This window comes from Pithys albifrons, chromosome 8 (genome assembly GCF_047495875.1).
Source record: "Pithys albifrons albifrons isolate INPA30051 chromosome 8, PitAlb_v1, whole genome shotgun sequence".
Taxonomy (NCBI): Eukaryota; Metazoa; Chordata; class Aves; order Passeriformes; family Thamnophilidae; genus Pithys; species Pithys albifrons.
The window spans coordinates 25,791,831-25,811,456 of record NC_092465.1 but is presented as its reverse complement, the minus strand read 5'-3'; the positions used below and the strand labels follow the sequence as shown (position 1 = coordinate 25,811,456).

At 37.7% G+C, this 19,626-nt stretch overlaps 1 protein-coding gene across 5 annotated transcripts in view; it reads right to left on the bottom strand.

The window, feature by feature from the left end:
• Positions 1–19,626, bottom strand: part of NBEAL1 (neurobeachin like 1) — a 79,677-nt gene that overhangs the window by 2,573 nt on the left and 57,478 nt on the right. For 4 of the 5 annotated variants that reach the window (XM_071562446.1, XM_071562447.1, XM_071562448.1 and 1 more), the window contains 20 exons: positions 18,908–19,034; positions 17,875–18,023; positions 16,912–17,045; positions 16,144–16,245; positions 14,938–15,033; positions 14,704–14,828; positions 13,446–13,586; positions 13,219–13,349; positions 11,930–12,039; positions 11,240–11,357; positions 10,516–10,613; positions 10,104–10,220; positions 9,515–9,604; positions 8,316–8,425; positions 7,600–7,772; positions 6,666–6,760; positions 4,717–4,833; positions 3,883–4,044; positions 2,648–2,796; positions 1,816–1,951 (listed from right to left, as the gene is read on the bottom strand). In XM_071562446.1, the coding sequence (XP_071418547.1) occupies positions 1,816–1,951; positions 2,648–2,796; positions 3,883–4,044; positions 4,717–4,833; positions 6,666–6,760; positions 7,600–7,772; positions 8,316–8,425; positions 9,515–9,604; positions 10,104–10,220; positions 10,516–10,613; positions 11,240–11,357; positions 11,930–12,039; positions 13,219–13,349; positions 13,446–13,586; positions 14,704–14,828; positions 14,938–15,033; positions 16,144–16,245; positions 16,912–17,045; positions 17,875–18,023; positions 18,908–19,034 (2,480 nt within the window). Of the gene's footprint in view, positions 1–1,815; positions 1,952–2,647; positions 2,797–3,882; positions 4,045–4,716; positions 4,874–6,665; positions 6,761–7,599; positions 7,773–8,315; positions 8,426–9,514; positions 9,605–10,103; positions 10,221–10,515; positions 10,614–11,239; positions 11,358–11,929; positions 12,040–13,218; positions 13,350–13,445; positions 13,587–14,703; positions 14,829–14,937; positions 15,034–16,143; positions 16,246–16,911; positions 17,046–17,874; positions 18,024–18,907; positions 19,035–19,626 lie in introns of those variants that run through there. The other variant, XM_071562451.1, reaches the window with a different exon arrangement.

The window sequence follows — 19,626 nt, the reverse complement described above, 5'->3', positions numbered from 1 at the left end:
CAGTTGATGAGGTTATGAAAGTTCTTCCAGTTCAATAAACAAGATGCATGCCTTAACAACACAAGTTTGAGTCCCCACAGTTACTACTACAAATTTAACAAGTTTAAGAACTGTATCATTACAGCAGCAGTGTTCTAGAAAAGGCACAGTGCTGACCAAGATTAACAGGTGATAACTGTCCAGATTTCTGCAACAGCCAAAATGGCTAATTAATTGTCAAAAAACCAAAAACATTTATGATACTTCATAGGAGATACTGTCAATGTAGAAACACTAAAGGGCAATCTTAATACCAAGCAGCATTTCCCTTTATGCACATTAAAGAAGGTTGATCCTAAGGATCCAATCCTCTGTCCTAAGGATCAGTATCACCACTGAAAGCCAGAACTACAACACTGTCTTCTGTATACAAATAAAATTCTAGTAATTAGTTCCTTCCAAATTAAAAATATATTATTCAACAAATAAACACCCCACATATACACACTTTTCAATTATATTAATTGATGCTATTATAGAAAACTAGAAAATCTGGGACATAATGTTCTTTATACTTTTGTGTTTAAAAAAAAATCTATTTACATGGGTATTAAGCTTGAAGATAATCTGAATTATAAACCGAAAATCCTAAAAAAACAGTCATTGGAAAGCCTCTACAGTCATAAAAGGAATCCAGTCTTTCAAACAACACTTTCTGCATAGTTAGAAAAATAGATGTGATTAAGAACAGAAAGTAAGAAAACAAAAGCCTTCAGTCTAATGATACACACAAATTTCAGCCTACAAAAGATCTTTTCTAAGGACTAGGAAGCTTAGAAATGACAGTGACTTTAAAACAGCTGTTACAAACATATGTTTAACCACACCATAATCAGCTCTTTGTCAATTCTACAACAGAATAAAAGCTGTTCAACTGGAAGTCAGTGGAAATCATGCCTCCAAGAAAAAACAGACTATCTTGTGTGAAGCCTAATTCCAATATTAAACTATGTATCTCCTAGCTAAAACATTTTAAAATACTGACAAGTAAGTTTTCTCTGTTTTCACATTTAAAATATTAAAATATAAAATTAAATTAAGACACACTTTTCTGGCATGTACCAAATGTCATGCAAAAGTGATAATCACATTTTCAAATAAACACATTGCAGCACAACAGAGATTGAGTTATAAAGAGAAGCAGGTTTAAGCTAACTCAAATACTTTGAAAGTCATGACAAGAAGTACTTAAAGCAAAACCTGTGTTTTGCACAAGAAAAATTTGGCGTATCTATTTGACAGATGGATGCTCTGTATTTGATATTGCATATGCAGTACCAACAAGTTTATATTCACCATATGGAGTACTGAGCATACTGGGAACTTTGTGCATTGCAATTAAAGACTTTTAACAGAAAGAAGTCATATTTTTCTCTCCAATGTCAGTCAGTGCATACTAAAAGATATCTGACATGAACCGCAAAAAATAAAGTAGTGAGCTCTCTTTCATTTCCAATTTTCTTCTGGGAAATTATTTCATCAAGAAGTGGCTGCCAATACTATCCCGTTCAGAAAAGGTTAGCTATTATGACTTTGCTTATTCAGATGTGAGTGACAAAGTCTGGAAGTTAGTCCAGCTGAGCTTCCCATGTGTGATCCCTATATTCTTAAGGAGAACTTTCAGTAGAGTGGTCTCAGTTATTTGTTTCCCACTGAAAACTGAAACTTGCTCTTAAATTTACCCTGCCATAGAGGAGACCTCTTGCTCAACTGGAAAGCAGAAATAAGTGAACTTCCCACTGTTCGGTAGAAAAAGTTCTTGATGGTGGGTTTTACCTCTGCTGGCTTGCCAACACCAACGATAATCAACTTGCCATCCTCCAAGCCAACAAGGATGTGGCTGTACTCTTTAGTGACAGAAATGCAATGAATTGGCAGTCGCATGGCTAAGGGGGAGATGCTCAGACTCAGGCTGAAATGAACAGAAAAAACAGAGAAAGTACATCACATATTGGTCTGCACATACTGCAAAGAATCACACTGCAGTTGAAGTTGTTGTCCACAGGATACACTACAAAACACAGTTTCCCAAGGACCCAGTTTGTGATTTCAATTATTGTAAACTCCTACAGAACAACCTAATCATATCCCAAACCAGAGCTTCAATAACAAGAAAAGGCACGGAGGGCTAAGTTGCTAAGCTTAGACATTTTCACTGAGGAACAGTGACATTGTACCCCAGCTGCCTAAGCAACAAAGGTCCCTCCCATTCTGAGGAACAGTGGAGCTCTACAGAGTGTAGCAGTAAGTGAAGCTTAAAACTCAGTGCAGAGCTGTATGAGGCTTGATCCTGCAGCCACTGGGCTCCCTGTGACCAATCAGGGGACAATTACAGTTTGCAAAGGCCAGCCAGCTCCTCCTGAATTCTGCCAGTTCTAGATGTCTAATCAGAATAAATGTCTGGGAAGAAAGAGGTTTGTTACAACATTTCATTTTATTTTTGTCCCTAGGTTAGTTTCCACCAAAAGGGCTTTTTCAGGAACACAGGAAAAACCAGTGGCTATCACTACAGATAACAGCACCAAGCAAGATCCATATTACACAGCCATTTCTCAATAAGCCCTTACATTTATACCTCGATATTAAACTCCTGATGGTGGTACATTACCTGTAGAGATCCCGTATGGAAAGGAATCCCTGTAAGCTGCCCATCACGATATACTCGCCAGTCACACACATATCTGACACTTCCTCCTTCAGAGTCTCAGAACCCAGATACTTTCCATTGATAGAATAGAGATGTAAAGCATTCTTATCCTGAAGAGATTAAAAAAAAGTACATCTCAGAGAACTGACAGGGTATAGTGTAGCATTGCATCTTTAGCTCACTAACAGGAGCAAACTTGGGCAATAACTCACAGATAAGAATGTTGATAACAGTCTCCTTGTTGAATGACGCAAGAGTAGTGATCCTAAACTCAATGCCTATGGATGCAAGGTCCTGTCCAGCACTTCTTAAGTTACCTCTTTATGTAACATTGTAACATCTGACCTACCCATTTAATCAATACCAAATTTCCTGTAAATATCCATGGATTTTAATAGGTCCTATTTTATAAGAATTTTTGTTAAGGAACAAGAAAGGAAGACAGCACTCATCTTCAGCCTTGCTACCACCACCCTTGTGCCCTTCTTCCCTCCCAAAATGAAAAGCAGAAGGAAACAAGTATATTTCCATAGAGCTAGATCTAAAAGCATTTTCTGGACAAGGCAATGAACTCTTGATAGATTAAACACACTAAACTAACAAAACCATCTTAAGTTCTTCCAGATGACAATACCTTGGATCTCTTCTCTCTCTGCCTTTCCAATGCAACTAGTATGCCTACATCAAAAAGATTTGTCTTCCAAGAAATTTCCCATGCTCCCAGAAATCACAACAGCTCTACCCTTGTTAAAGCAACTACAGAGCTCCTCAACAGACAAAATAAGCTACTGTGAACCTCACAGCTATGTCTCCAATCCAAAGCTAAGAACCAGTGTAGTCACTAAGCATCCTGCATCCAGAACTTACTGCTCCCCTTAAAAGCCTGTGTTTCTGTGCACAGTGGAACTTGTTTCCCCTAGTCTTCCGGTTCAAAGCAGTTCTCCCAGGAAGATTCATTAGACTATGCTTGAGCATCTTCCTTACATGTGTTTGGAGATTTTCATAAAGCTCACAGGAGCACAAGATACCTGTGATTTATCTTTAATCAAATTTCACTCAAACAGGCCAGAAAAATTTAAAAATATGGAAACAGATACTGCACGCTCAAAAGGCCTTTCCTTTAGGAAATAGGTTAAGCGTATTTACAATTAAAGTCTTCAGTGACAGAAACAGAGGTATTCCATGAACCTAAGTACCTTCAGAGTAGTCTTTCCTTCTACACTGGTGTGGACAACGATATGGCCTTCCCAGGAAACAGCCAGATTAGGAACAGTCAGCAGGAGAGAACTCTCACAAGGTGGTCGCAAAGTCCTCACGTACTGACCCTTCCGAATAGTGCGGACAATAACAGTGCCATCCTGCAGCAACCAAATTTGGGGAAACTGTTACTCAGCAGGTCGGGGACCACAACACTCAGAGTACTTATATAGAGGAGATACAGGGAATATTTTGGAAGCACTTAAATCCTCAACAGGAGAAAAGGACTCCTGAGCATTAGGAACTCTGCACAGTGAGGCCTTCCCCTCAAGATGATGTACAATAGGCATATGAAAAACATAAATGCAAGCAGGACAAGAGTGGGAGGACAGGCAGTAAATCAGCCATTTCATAGGTCACATTTATCAGTAGGCACTACTTGCAGTACAAAGCCAGAGTTCAGCAGCCTGCCAGTGAAGCACAGCAAGGCAGACCAAGCTGCACAGAACCTTTAGGGTTAACAAAGCAGGGAAGAGACTATCCCAGAATTGTTCCTATGAGAAGCTTAAAATCTCCAAGGAAGTCAACACATGTTAAAGTTCATCTGCGCAGAATAAAACCACATAATAGGTGAGGTCTATGCTGTGCACAGCAGTTTGAGACAGCCTGATGTAAGCAGACACCAAAGGAGATGGCACATATCTTCTTAGTGTGCAAGGCTGAAGAAAAAAAATTGTGAAATAGTGACATTTTTTGTTTTATTCTTAATCAACTTCAAAAGTGCTTTAAGTAGAGAAGGGGCAAAAAAAAGGAAAAAGTAGCAAGGTGCTTACCCTGGATCCTGACACTGCCATATCAAGTTCAGTGCTGATGCCAACACTTGAAACTTCATCAGTATGCCCATAAAGGATCTGTAGTGGCTTAGGTGCCAGGCCTACAGGCACTCCTCCCTGAGAGTAACAAAAAGTGCAATGACACATTCTCTTGCAGCTGAAGGACAAACAAAAAATGAATTTCTGGTATCTTCAGTATCAATTGTGTGAGGTGTGTATTTTACATAGGCCAAAACCAAAGGCATAACTCGACCACTCCAATTTCAATCTATTGCCCCTTATGTCAGCAGCACTATTTACTGAAATCAACAGCATGAATGAACATAGTTACTATGTGGGTGTGAGAGAGACATAGTGTTACTCAGCTGACTTGTTTCTATCCTTTCAGGCATCCAGGAGTGCAAGGACCACAGTGAGCAGCCCTAACAGGAGTTGTTCACCCACCCATCCACCCACTTGTTCTTCACCTGTGTTTCTGGGCTTATCCAGTTCTTACAGTTTACCCTGGGATCAAGCATTTCCTTTACAGCTAACCTCAAAGAAGCTGAAGGCTACTTTACCTAAAATAAAGGCAACTCTTTCATTTTCTAAAGAAAAGTAAGGAAATCATCCTTCTCAGTGACTACTAGTAGCATGATATGCAAAGGAGATCTTGCAATAATGCTCATTAAGAATAGTAATTTCCACACATAACTGCAGGGTATCACAACTTTTCTTTCAGTGAGTGCACTGTCAGCACACACAGACATTCTCAAACCAGTTCTAAGGAAAGATCTGTACTTAGAGAGCAGATATAGTAAATAGTTCTGCACAGAACTACTTGTTCTTATTTCTGCAATAAAACCTTGACTGCCAACCAGGCCGTGAAAGCCTAAAGGATACAGGAATACAGACCAAATGTCAAAATACAGAGCTGGGAAAGAAGGCGACAGTGCAGAGAAGACAAGTTAGAACAGAGCTGCCACTATGCAGTCCATTGTTGCCACTTTGTAAACACCAAGATAAAACTCTCACAAGAAGAATTTATAATACATAAAACATAATTCATATATCTATTAAATAAAAAATTACATACAAATCTTAAGAAAAAGCAATTCTAAACAAAGATAACCTCCAGAGGATGATTGGTTTAACTCACACTGAAAAGACAAATAAACTAAAAAATTTACAACATTTATCCCCACTTGAGAGAAAAACATACTGATAAAGTACTAAGGTCTCCCTTTTTTTGACCATGCAGAAAGTCCTTCTTGAAAGGGTTTTAAATACTCCCACCCTAAAGACAGCTTCCACAAAAAACCCATGCAGTTTTGCACAACTCTGCTGCTGTAATGTGCTCAGTTCAACGATAAGAACAAGGTGACCTGACCATAACCTACTGTCCAAAATATGGCAGCTCCCCCGCAGCAGTTAATTCTACTTGTATATCTGGAATGCACCAATCAGAAATTAACATTTTAAATGCATAACAATGGAAATGGCCTCACATTTTTAGTGTAAGTACACACATGGATCACACAACCACCTTCACTGGGTGAAAGCACAAGACCAGCGTTAAAGAATGCTCAGATGTCAGTGTAAATGCAGATAATAGACCAGCTCCTGTTGCAATCATCATTACTCTCGACAGAGAAAAGGCAATGTTATAATACAACTACTGGAGTGAAAACCTGCCAAGAAATGTAAAATTTTTATTTTCCTACCTTGAAAACAATCTATGAAATCTTTAAGAGGGTTTCTAAAACAGTGTACTTCAGCTATATAGTAACTAACATGTATAGTATTTCAAACAGAGAAGACAACAGGAGTAAAATTTCTGAGCTAATCAATTTTTAGTGGACTATCTCCCCTGCAAACCTGAAAGGAAATCAATAGAACCTCATACCAAAACAGAGAAGGACAAAAACACATTCAGAAACTGCTTCTCACAGTATGCCTAAATAACCTACCTGCTGAACTATTTGCCATATCATACAGGTAGTATCTCTGGAGCCTGAAATTAAATGAATTCCACAGTAGTCTATTGCCAAGCACGTCACAATATCTAGATAAAGGAAAGAAAAGAGAAAGTTATCACACTGGTATTTAAGACTAATTTCCCACAGACTGAGGATGTAGATACAATTTTTCAACAATGTATTCTGATTTGCATTCAGTATGAAATACTCCACTGTGATAAGGGCTGAGACTGTATGAAACAATTAAGTCATCATACAAGCAAGAGTACCAAGCCGTCTTAGTCAGTTTTGCTGCCTAAAAATAGCAGACAAGCCTTATTTTGAAACTACATTAAGCCACTGCTCCAGTGACTAAAAAGCCATGCTCAAGTATTTATGCATAATCATGGTTCAAGCATTCTTCCACTTGTGGTGAGCCACCATGAGAACATGAAAGAAGAAAATCAAGGAGGCCTGGGAATTGTCAAAATTACCTTGTATTGTTGTATCTAAAGTCTTTGATTGACTGGCCAGGGACAGAGCTGAGCTCTCAGCAATGCACAGGAGTGTGAAAGAACAGTGTGTGTGCTGGCTGAGGGGTGTGAGTGTGTGTGGGTGTCTGTGTGGCTGCAGCTGTGCTGTGCCTGTATTCGCTTAACCAGTCCCAGTTGCAAGTGATGAATATAAAAACACTGGATCATTAAAAATAAACTGATTTCTGTCCATCATGTATGTGTAAAAATAAAGGAGCTTTTTTCTATAAATAGGATCTGCCTGGTTTTATTTTTTTGGCTGCTATAACACAACATCCACTCTTATTCTGCCATTCCATTACACCTGCTATACTCGTCTGCCTGAGTGCGCTGACTGTAACTCTTCCAAGACTGCCAAATAACAAGGTACATACATAAACCCTTTTAATTCCCCAATACAAAGAGTCACTAACCCATGTGCCTGATGTGCTGGCCAATCAGCTTGCCTTTCGTAAGAGATGTCACTCTGATGCTGTTGTCCCAGTGCCCTCCACTGAAGAGCAGCTTTGCATCATGTGACACTGCAAACAGCTTTGAGGTGATCTCCAGCCCTGGTGCAAAAGGGCCACTCATGCTGCGTTGTGTTCTGTAGGCAAACAATTGACAGTTAAGATATATATGTACTTTGTACTTCCTCTATCCTTAAATTCAGTAACAAATTGCATCTATAGAAGAGGCTACATCCATGGCAAAAACCTGACTGCATCACACGGTGGAAGCAAGATTTCACCACAGACATTTTCAGTCTTTTATGCAATTTGATAACTCATGTCACAACTAAGTATTTTAACATTAAAGACAAAAAGGAATACCCTAAAAATGAAAAATCCCAAACCACCACATATGCCTGCGCTACAGTGTAAGGAAGTATGAAGACTGCCCATCTCAGATTCCAGAACTAGATTTTATGACTGATAATTAGAAAACAAAGAATAAAGAGGCTTGACATGACACACAACTCTTTGGAGTGCTGTTACAGATTAGATGTAGTATTACCAAACATCAGAAGACACATTCTTAGATGAAAACCCAGACAATGAAAACAGTACAATAACCCGACTGCTGAATAATTGCCCTATTTCATTAGTTCAAACACATTCATCTGCACCCCTCCTCATAATTTGCTTACTTGGGATTTGTCACTGTGGTATCTCTGATGAATGTAAAATAGTTGGAGATATTTTTATCATAAGGTAGCCAACCATGAGTTCCAATAATGCAGTTCAGACTTGCCGTTACCTAAAAAAGTTTGATTTTAAAAAATGGTGAAACCCAGAGGTATATCTTCTGCTTGCCTTGAGGGTAATGGAGTTTGCATAAAATCCAGCAGAAGCTTCTTCCGAATTTACCACAAAGGAAAAAGCACATGCAACTCTCCCCCAACAAACAAATAAGTAAAAACTCCATCCCAGATGACTTAATCCCCATGTGATACATAGTACTAAATTAGAATAGTGTATGTTCTAGATAGGTCTGAGAAGTTGGGGATGGGCAGGAGACAAAAATGAAAAGTATCAGCTGACCAACACCTCTCAAACATATAATTACAATTCAGTCATATAGTTTAAGCTGTTGCTGCTTCTCTTCTTGGAATAGTAATCATTAATAGTTAACATATTAACACAGGAATTTTTAAAAACATTGTACTATAGTTCCATTTCTGAGGGAGTAACAAAGGAATCTAAATATTTGAGTTATGCCCAAATTCCAAATAACATGCAAGTACCACATTAAGTCAGGACAACAATTTTGACCTACAAAATAGGAATATTGAAAAAGAATATTTTCTTCTGCAAAACATGGCATTATTTCACTGGGGCCAGATCATATATGTACAGACAAAAACACTGCTCTCCTTTCACTATTGGTCATCTGCCACAGCACCAGAACTTGTATTAGTGCAAAAGTTAGTTTTAGGAACAGTGCAGGCCTTTGGAGTGTGTATGTACCACATATGGCATAGTTTAGTATATGGGTTGGAAAGCAATGATAAACATAATGACACCATTAATAACTCAATCTTGTAATTTTAAATCTGGGCTGCATCACACTAGGAAATTGGTTGCTACATGGAAGTCAACCAAGTGGGCAACTTAAAATATGTCTTACAGTCTACTCTCATCAGCTCTTAAATGCCATTCAACAAATCAGCCTGGCTTCTCCTTCAGAAGATAGATCCTTAACTCATAGCTGACATTTATTATAGGTTAAAGGAACACATCTGAACAGGAACAGTTAAGAAGTGTTTCTCTACCATCTGTATGAAAAAAAATCCCCACCCATTTGAGTGTCTGCAGTGTAAGAAGAGTATTGACACATGCAACTCACCAAGATCTCTGGGCTTCCCTGAGAAATAAAGGAACGTGACTGATTCCTGGGAACAACAGCTTTGACAATGGGCACACCATCACTGATTCCCTAAGAGAAAGGATGTGGGTTTGATCTGATCATATCCAAGAGCTAAATGACAAATCTAGAACCTGTAAAGAGTAAGATCCAAGGCCTGTGGATTCAGTGTCAGACCTGTACAGTCCTCTAAGGCCCTAGGACACACACATTCAGTTCATGCAGACATGCTTTATCCCAAACACTGGAAATGAAGCCCTGATCCTGCTCTGAATCAGTGAGTTGAGCTACCAAGTTCACCGAGTCCTCAGACACCACCAGTGATGTCTCGAGCTTTCTTGGGGTGGTAAATTATTTAATATACACTCAAGCATCCAGCATATACACATTTATGGGATTCAACCTCTAAGAAGCTAACTAAAAAGACAGAGCTCATTTTATACACATTGTATTGTAAAATATTTTCTTTAAATAGGAAGCAAGTTTATTTTCATCTAGGTTGGGACCTTTTGCTTTGAGTACATCAGAAATTTCAGATTAGACTTTAAACAATTTCAAGTAATACATCTACCTCTATGAAGAATGACTTCAGTTCAGTGAGGTGCTGGAAGAGATTCAGAGTAGAGGTATCACTTTTAGTTAGTCTTTGCACTACCTCTTCTGCTGACAGCCTTTGGGGATGGGGCTCCTAGGAGGCAATATTTGAAGCAGTAACAGATTAGATTAATTTATCAATTTGTTCAATTTACGAGATACTCAGAATCTAAATGGGAAAACAGTTTTTTATGCATCTGATTTCCCTCCTTTAAGTAAATTAATTTATATTGAAAATGGGTTCTTCACAAATGTTAATGCAGCAGAGATTTAACATTCCTAAAACTACAAACCTTTGTCTTACAAAACATTATTTCTTCAGAAGTCCTTTGTAACTCAGTCCTATTTAACCACAAAGGTCCGGTTGAGAGGGAACAAAAAAGCATTACCTTCAGCAGCTGACAGGGAGTTTGCCCAAAATTGTTTATCATCCCTTCTAAAGCTTTCCTTTCCTTCTCATCTGTTAAAGCATCCAAATCTACAGCTCCTGGATCACAATCAAAATGATAAAGAGTAGAAAAATGGAAAAAGAACACAATCCAAACAACTTACTGAGAAACAATATGGTTAACTAACGTTGCAAAACTTAATTTACTTGCAACCTTTTACCCCAGAAAAGCCCCCAAACAATGTCTCCATTTAAATTACAATCTGAAAACTCCACACTCCATATAGAATTTTAGATGCAAGAATTGCAGGCTTTTGTCTTACCAAATTAATTTAATATACTTCATGCAAATAACAAATACCATACAAAATCCATCCAACATTCAGCTTTGAAATTAGCAGATTAACATTTCTCTACAATGTTAGCTCTTTTTAAGAAACTTGCCTTAACACAAGAAACCTCTTCAAGCAAGCAAATAAGAAAGTAACAAAAAACCCCAATAACTTTTAGAAACAAAAGACAAGCTACTGTAACAGTCCTCCTTTAAAAAAAACTATACTGGTTATTTGATGGTGAATTCTAAGTTATGCTGCCATATTTCATCTATACATCTGTTGCCTTACCATATGCTACTGTATGCTGTGCTCACAAATCAAGTGTTCTCTGTCTAATACTGAAAACTCACAAGGCTGATGACAATGAGAAGAGAGCACACTGCTTTGTACCTTCATAAGTACAATAATAGAACACATTAAGCGCCTCCACTGCAGCTGGTCCCCTCTGCTTGTAGCCAAAAATCAAATCTATCCATTCATGAAGATGAGCAGAAACATATTCGGATTCCTAGAAGGATAAAATGTTCTTGTAAAAATAAGAGAAGCACTGCTCCCACCTTGAAGTATTTACTATTTTCTGTGGAGGAGATTTAATTACTAAACTAAGAGTGTTCACATGTTAGGTATTTATCAATGTACAGGGCAGAAACATAAGAATATGTTATGGGCAGTAACTGCCAGGTAAGAGGGAAAATTAACACAGTGACACAGCAGATCTGGGCTACTGAAATGCAGCTATGCAAAGGAAGGTAACCTGTTAGCTCCCTAATACCATATAGAGTAATCTTAAACAGCAAGGGATGCCTCATCACCTAAAGGCACCTCTTTCTGCACTTTGCCTCCTAGTGCCTAAAATGCCTAAATGACTAGTGCCTAAAACGCTCAAAAGATCAAATACTTTTTTAGCATTTTATCAACATGCACACTGCTTTTAACAGGACACTGTAATGGTCCTTTTAATGTGGAATGCAACCACAAGTTCAGTTTGAACGTCACCCCAGTTATTTGACATTCAAGCCACAGAAACAATGAGCAGGTGAACCTTCTTTACAATTACATCACACAAAACCATCATCTTACCAGAGCCTTTCTGTGTTTATAAATGAAGTCTTCTGGGGAGTGGGCCCATTTTGGCAGAACAACATCATTTACCACCTCTTTTGATATTTGAAGCTGGCCTAAGTTAAAACCTAGTGAACAATTCAGAGGATTTTAAGAGTTACTACAAAATATTTCAAATATCTTGATTTCTCAGTAAAGATTAAAAATTGTTCTTTTCTCAGTGCAAGGGAAGAATATTGAAAAATTCTTCATGTAAATCTCCAAAAAACCTCCTATGTCAGTGATAAGGAAGCTCTGCTCCGAATGTTTAAAATTTTAAACGATACAGAATAACAATAATCCAAAGCATCTGAATGATTTTAAAGCTGAAGTTCCAACCATAAAAGTAGTTATTAAACTATTACACACTAATCTGTAAACATATCTGCATTTCCTTTACCAGGATTAAAAGACCAAAATATTTCCATAAATTTATTCATAAGAAGTTACTTATAGGTTTAAATGACTGTAATATGAAGGCTTTCAAGAAGTCTTAAATCCCATCAGCTGTCACTGAAACAACTCTAAATACTTAAATTACTTGAAAGTGGGACTTGGGTATTTCCAATTTTTCTAATTTAGAAATCTAGGAGATTGTACCTAGCAGACTAAATTAGCAGCAGCACAAACATAAAAATCTATTTTTAAATTATGCAAAAGTAGAGAAAAAAACTCTCTATACAATAACGGTGAATTAAAAAAAGGCTAGGAGCCTCATGTCAGAATGCAGAATGGCATCTTTTCAATCAACATTATATATGAATGAAACAGGGTTTTCTTTTTCCCTTTTCTTCTGCTGGGTACTGAAACCTTACATGACTGTAGAATCAGATGACATAATACTGCAATGGAATATAACAGTAAGAAGCAGAAAATACACTGGTTGCCTAGAACAAATAAAAGACCTCAAATGTTTGAAGATGTCCATACTCTATCAGCCAGTGAACTCAGTAAAAAGAATACTAATTAAACTCTGTTAGCTTTTGCTAACTATTTAATCAGTATGAACTATTACTAACTTCTTAAAGCATCCAAATAAGCATGTATGATACCCATCTTTAGGCCCCTAATCTGAATTTTAAACATTAAGGCTACTACCAAACACAACTGGTATCTTCATTAAACAGTTTGAAGCCAGAATGTTGATTAATGTCTACAATCACACTATAAAGTTTAAATAAGAAGCATTCCACAGTATTCATAAATGGTTGCAGCAATTCTTTTCTGAATACAGCTTTCTGTGAGAATATTCTGAGCAGTCAGTTTACCATTTTGATTCTCCAGGAATTCTGGAAAGTAGAAGAACTCTGGAATAAGTTCCTTGACATCATTGGGGTTGTCCATGAGTGCCTGCCAGGTAGCAGGAATAGAGTGGAACTGCCTGTCAGCACAGTCAAATCTGTGGAATAGAAAACTCAGGTTAGACTCAGGTCATTCCCTCAGCAAAATGACAAGGAAGAAACACAAAGGTGCTGCTTATTTGCTGGCAGCATACCTGCCACTCTGCAGCTGGATATGAAGTGTTGTGAAAGGCTCCACCCGAATGAGGTAGTGCATGACACCAGCAGCATTTGAGTAATGTGTTCCATAGTGAAACTTGTCAATCATTCCAAGAGGATCCTCAAAATTTTCGTATCTAAAATAAGAAATCTTTATAAACACAATCGAGCACTAAAGCTGATTTACATGTGGATTATACTTATTTTAGGCAAAGATTCACAAGAAACAATCACAGCAATCTAACAAAAATACCTTGAGTTCTATCAAATGTGAGGATTCCAAATCTTACTCAGATAGCCCCTAATCAAAAGACTGCTGAATGACAGAAATGCACACCGTATGAAGCATTTGCATTCCTGTTACACTCTTCTCTAGGCATTTGCTATCCACTGTCAGAAAGTAGACAAAGGGCAGTCAGGGCTGATTTAGCATGACTTCATACAACATTCCAAAAACCCCACATCACTGAGCTGAATATTTATTATTGAAGATATTTGTGACAGTTTCCTGAAAGATTTCAGAAACGTGTGTGTCACTGTGTCAGGCTGCAGAATAGAGATTTATTTAACACTCATGCCCATTTCCTTTTCTACTGGCAAACTCACTCTGCCATGCCACCACCTTGCTGATACACTCCTCTGCATCACAAGGCTAGTAAGAGAAATTACACTTCAACATGCTGCTAGAGAACCAATTTCATCACAGTCAGGACAGAGCCTAATCATTCAAAGAAAATTCTCCATGTTCCAAGTTTTCAGCAGATTTTGGAAGATGCCTAACTGCAGTCTGGTACAATAGCACACTCAGTGCCCATCCTAGCAAAAAGGAAAGATCACTTCAATGATGTGTGGGTGTAAGTGCCTGTTATTCCTACCTACAGAGGACTTGTCAAAGGTCATTGAGATTTATTTTATTTCAAAGATAATAATCTCTGTTTAAAAAATAGAGCAGTTTTCAAGATGCTGGCATACTAAGTTGTTTCTACAGTCTTTCAGTTTTTTTATCTCCACATCTGAGAAAAAACCTGAAAATTTATAACAGTAAGTTTGTCCTTTCACTGCCCCATAACTGAGTGCCATATAAGTTAACCTGAATGCAGCAGGAACAACAAATCAACCACCTTTGCAAATGTATCTGTCATGTTATAAAACCAGCTTTAAAAAATTTACTGCTATAACTTCATTTTTTAAAAAGGTTATTAGCCTTGAGGCTCAGAACAGACAGAGAATGTAAGTGAGTCTTCAAATACGTACCTGTCGTTCACAGTCTTAGCATTCTTTTCATTTACAACACCTATGGGTTTGGACAGATCCCTAAAGACTGCAGGATTATTCAGGTCCAGTTCTTCTGAAGTGTAATCTCGTAAAATCCAGGGAAACTAAAAAAAACAAAACAAAAACTTGAGATTAAAAATAATTTTCCCTCACACCAGAAAAAATAAATACATAGCTTTGGTAAAAATTTTAAAAATCGACTTTTTAAATTACCACAGGATATTGAGCAAGGTCATTGTAAGTCCGTCCTGCCATCGTGTTTAGCTGAATAAGGTAGTCAAAGTTGGATATTTCTCTATTCACCCATTTCTGAAAGACAAAGAAAGACACAATGGAATTCACTATATCAAAGACACCATTAATGCAAATTACATGTTTTGCCAGTATCTATCTGCCAGTGGCAAGTGAAAGACACAAGACCATAGAAATAGTATGAAAGTCCACATTCAGTTTCTCAATGTTTATTTTCCCTGTGATTGTGCTACATGTATTTCATTGAAATCAGGTCTCTGATTGACAACAATGCTGTTTTAAATACAAGGGCAGCAGACAACTAGCAGCCTCAGAATAAAAAAGGAGATGAAAACCAGAAATGAAAGAAGCAAAAAGGCAGCAGGTAAACAAATACTGAGAAAGAGGGGAACAGAACTCTGAAATCCATTAGAATTCCAAGGTCAACATTTATTTATAAACTGTTCTCCCATTAGTTAGTGGTACAGGAATTTGTAAACTAAATTGCCCTTGCACCTTTGTTTCATTATTGTATTTTAAACCAAAGAACAGACATAGCTGTGTTCAGAAGGGCTCAATATTTGTCTGTAGTGGAAATGAAGCCATTTCATTACAGATGGTATTTTTTCTATGTAAATATATAACATGATAGCTTTTATCATTAGCGAAACAAAGAGAAGCCAAAGTATTTCCAATATTTTAATGTTGCTTGTAGAGATTCCTCCCTCAGAGTAAACAATAATTGTGGCATAAAGAGATGGAAGGCAAAAATAAATTTACTACATTTAAAATTTATCCGTGTTTATGGTAACACAGAACTTTTGACATTTTCTTTTTTTACCAGTATTACTAACTCCCACTTAATCCTCATGTTTTTTTGGGTTTTGTTGAAAGTTCCATCAAGAAAAGGCAAATTATTTGCACACCTAGTGAAATAAGTTGCAAAATGCGCACTCTAGATCACAAGCTAAAACCAGAAACAAGCCTGCTAGAGGGTTTCCATTCATGTTGGAACGCCCGTGAATCACATCAACAGAGCCCGATTCTATGGACTGACCTGACTAAACACAAACACAACTCCAAATCTGCAGTGAAAGTTCAGAGGCCAGACAGGATACAGAAGTTGGCAGCTGGACATTGCCAAAAAGCAGAGCAAAGCTCTGGACCGTTTACACTGAGGTCTTGTACCTGCATCAAACCCGAAGCTTTAAAAAGTTCCTGCGGAGATCTGGTCCCAGAAATATTTGGAGAACGCAGTGACAATATTCGACTATACACTTTGTTTCGTACCTGATAGAAAACAGCGCCAAGAAAAAATATTCTGGAGATTGAAGCTGACAAGTAACTTTTCTGCTAATTAAACTGTGAAATAAACAGGACACAGTTACACTTTCAAACACTTCGATCTCCTGCAGAGATTGTTTGGACATGCATGGATGTGACCTCCTTCACACCAAAATCAAACCACAACGCATTTTATAAGAGCTACTCAAACTGATCTACTAGTATGGAACTGACTCTGATACTTGCCTTAGTCCCCATACAAAGGATCACTGGCATTATCCAGAGGTGAAAAAAGGCCTTTACTAAACCAGGGAATATAGAAACAGCAATAATTTAAAATGCTGTGGTAAAACACAGTCTCCTTTGTTTTGTAATTTATTTGCTCAATATTTAAAAACTGTGGGCTTCAAGACATTTAAATTGCCACTCATGTAATGAGTATGATAAAACAGAGGGAGGAAAAAGAACAATCTTGTTTAATCCATCTTTTCACAATTAATCAGTTTCTAAATGCCAGACTGAGGTTTTCACACACTGCAGTCCAGTTTGCCATAACAGCTTTATGCAGAAAACATTTGTTATGAAAGACACCAGACTCAAATTAAGTACACAGAACTTAAACTTGACCCTTGTGCTAGTTACATAAATCCAAGACATAAGGGAAACCCATACCTCCTTATTGAAGTTGAGGAAGTAGTTGGTTTGATCTGTAAGGAAGATCTCCAAAGCTGACCTCCTCAGGTTGTACCGGCGCAAATGTATCTCTCGAATTTGAGAAAGCTGCCATTTGAAATCAAAACCTATGCCTAGCAAGGACATATGGATTATTGACTTGAAATATAAAACCTTTTCATACAAACACAGGGCAGTACCACTTCCAGTCACCCCAGAATTATTCCTAGGAAAGGCAAATTTTGTATCTGCCTTGATTAACAATTTTTTTAAGGAAAACATTAATTTTGGCTATTGTTGTGCTGAAAAAAAGGAAGCGAGAAGTGTCTGATGGATTGTAGGATTTGCTTCTGCTTTCTGATTAAAGACACATTTTAAATGTATTCTGTTGACAAAAAGTATGAACCCACCACCTTTGCTTTCTTAAGCATGTTCAAATAGAAGTTTTTCCCTTAGATTTCCCTAAAAGCCGACATTTTGGTATACTATTTTGAAAATTTTTACTATTATTGGTCAAGTATTACATGTCAGTGTTTTCACACTCAATTGTGCATATTTTATATATATGGATGTACATATTCTATTAAAGTTCACTAGATTAATAGAGATGATTAATGCTTACATGCTACTACAAATATTATTTGTCAGGGAGAACAGAGAAGTGTCCTTTATGGAGAAAATAAGAGGTAATGACTAATTTTTAGTCAGCAATTTCTTTAATAAGTTATTTTTTTAAAAAAATACTACAAATAATGAATCAATTTAAGAGCTCAGCAAGTACAGTTCCAGGTTCTTGATTCTGAAAGGATCAGTCAGCCACTGACCATCAAGTGCTGTATTAATTTTAAGTAGAGATCAACTTGTCTCTACAATTAATCTGACACTCATTCTCAAAATATCAAACTCAGCCTACCAAAAGCAGAATGCTGAACTGCACTGAAAAAAGATACTGATCATGCTCACCTTCCTCTTTTTCCATGCTACCATCAAAGAAATAGATGTGGTGGGTAGTGATCTCCAGCCTGCCAGGTATCACATCAATTACTGTAATGAGTTCACAGTCTTCAGACAGGATCAGCTTTTCTTTCTGACTTTCCTCATCCTTGTCATCCCTGCAAAAATACCACTAAGTTTTACAGTGTTGTGCAGATTAAACAGTTTTTCAGGTACTTGGTAAGACTACAGTCCAGAAAAGAAACAAAATTGAATAGCATTAAAAGCACAACATAAATGAGTATATAAAGCTAATTTCATCAGCAGTCTTGGGTGCTTCAGACCAGGCTACAGACATAATTTCATAGCATCGTTCTTCAGGCTTGACACTTCAGTCTCAGGTACAATGGTCTTAACTGTCTGTTAAAGGTTCAAACAAAGGAAGGTTGTGTTGGGCAGGAGTCCCTCAGAGAATTCTTCTTACCCTACCAACACAAAGGTTTGGGTGTTGGAGTGTCAGGACTGAGGACAAAAGAGTGGCTGATGACTTCAGATTCCAATTAAATGGTGGGGCAGAGGGGAGAAACAGAACCCCAGCACCTGGGCGTGGGAGAGGTTTTTCCCTGTGTGATGGCTTGACTTTTTTGGTTTTGGGCAGCTGCAGGAAAAGAGCCACTGTTTACTAAGCTGGTGAGAGCTCTTTTCTGACTCTGCTTCTTGCCTTACCCCCTCCATCTCTGGGCACCCTGAGCTTCAGAGAGAGAGACTGGAGGGTCACAGCTGCTTCAGGACACACTGCAGACCTTTTCTTCCTGGGGACCGACTTAGACTGCAAGGAAATTCCTGGGAATTATCACCACTCCTCAACTCCCAGCCTTTCCTTCTTTTTGAACAAAAGACAAGGAGAGAGAGAGTCTGCTCACAAAAACTGCCCTGGATTGGATTGTTAAGGTGAGATAAAGAAAAAGGAAGTTTTGTGTGCTAATCAATTCCCAAACTTGTTTGTCACTCCTTATCCCTAGCATAGAAACAAATTTAAAGTGTTCCATTCTGCTCTACTTACAAATTGGAACCGGCTGCTGTATCTTCATCTGGCAGTTCAAGAACATCATCTTCCAAGTCACTCACTTTCACCTGCTTCACCACCTCCAGAAGCAGAGACTCACTAGAGGGCTGTGTCGGGTGCACACCTATCATAAATAGACATTACAGCTCAGAACACTTTTTGCTACAATACCCTTGGAAATCTAAACTAGCAAGTGTATCTTTTATAGTTGAATGTTGGTTTTAACCAAATAAGAAGCAACCAGACTTCTTAAATATTTTTGAGGTTAAGCAGAACACTAAAAATAGTCCTTGAAGTACACTGAAATATATGCTGAATTTTAAGAGTAGAAAGGGAAGACAAACACCTAAAAAAAATTAAATTGAATTCTGATGTGGACATGTCCAATAAAATATTTTGCAATGTTCTTCCAGACACTGCCAATACATGCAGATTTAATGGAAATACACTGCATTTGCTTTTTGCTTTGTGGGCTTACAGGAGTGTTATTATTCTTTTTTTAATTGTTGTTTTAGCCTTGATATCCAATACACCTAACTTAAGAGTTACACCACTAACATCTGTTTGGCACACTTCTGAAACAAAGTGCTTCATATCCACAATTTTTTTTTATCATAAACTCTAAAAGGTTTTGAACAAACGCTGCCTGCTTACTCTGATCTCAATGCTTTTTTCTTGAAAAAATAATCTTATGCAAGAAAGCTTTGGGGCTGCTT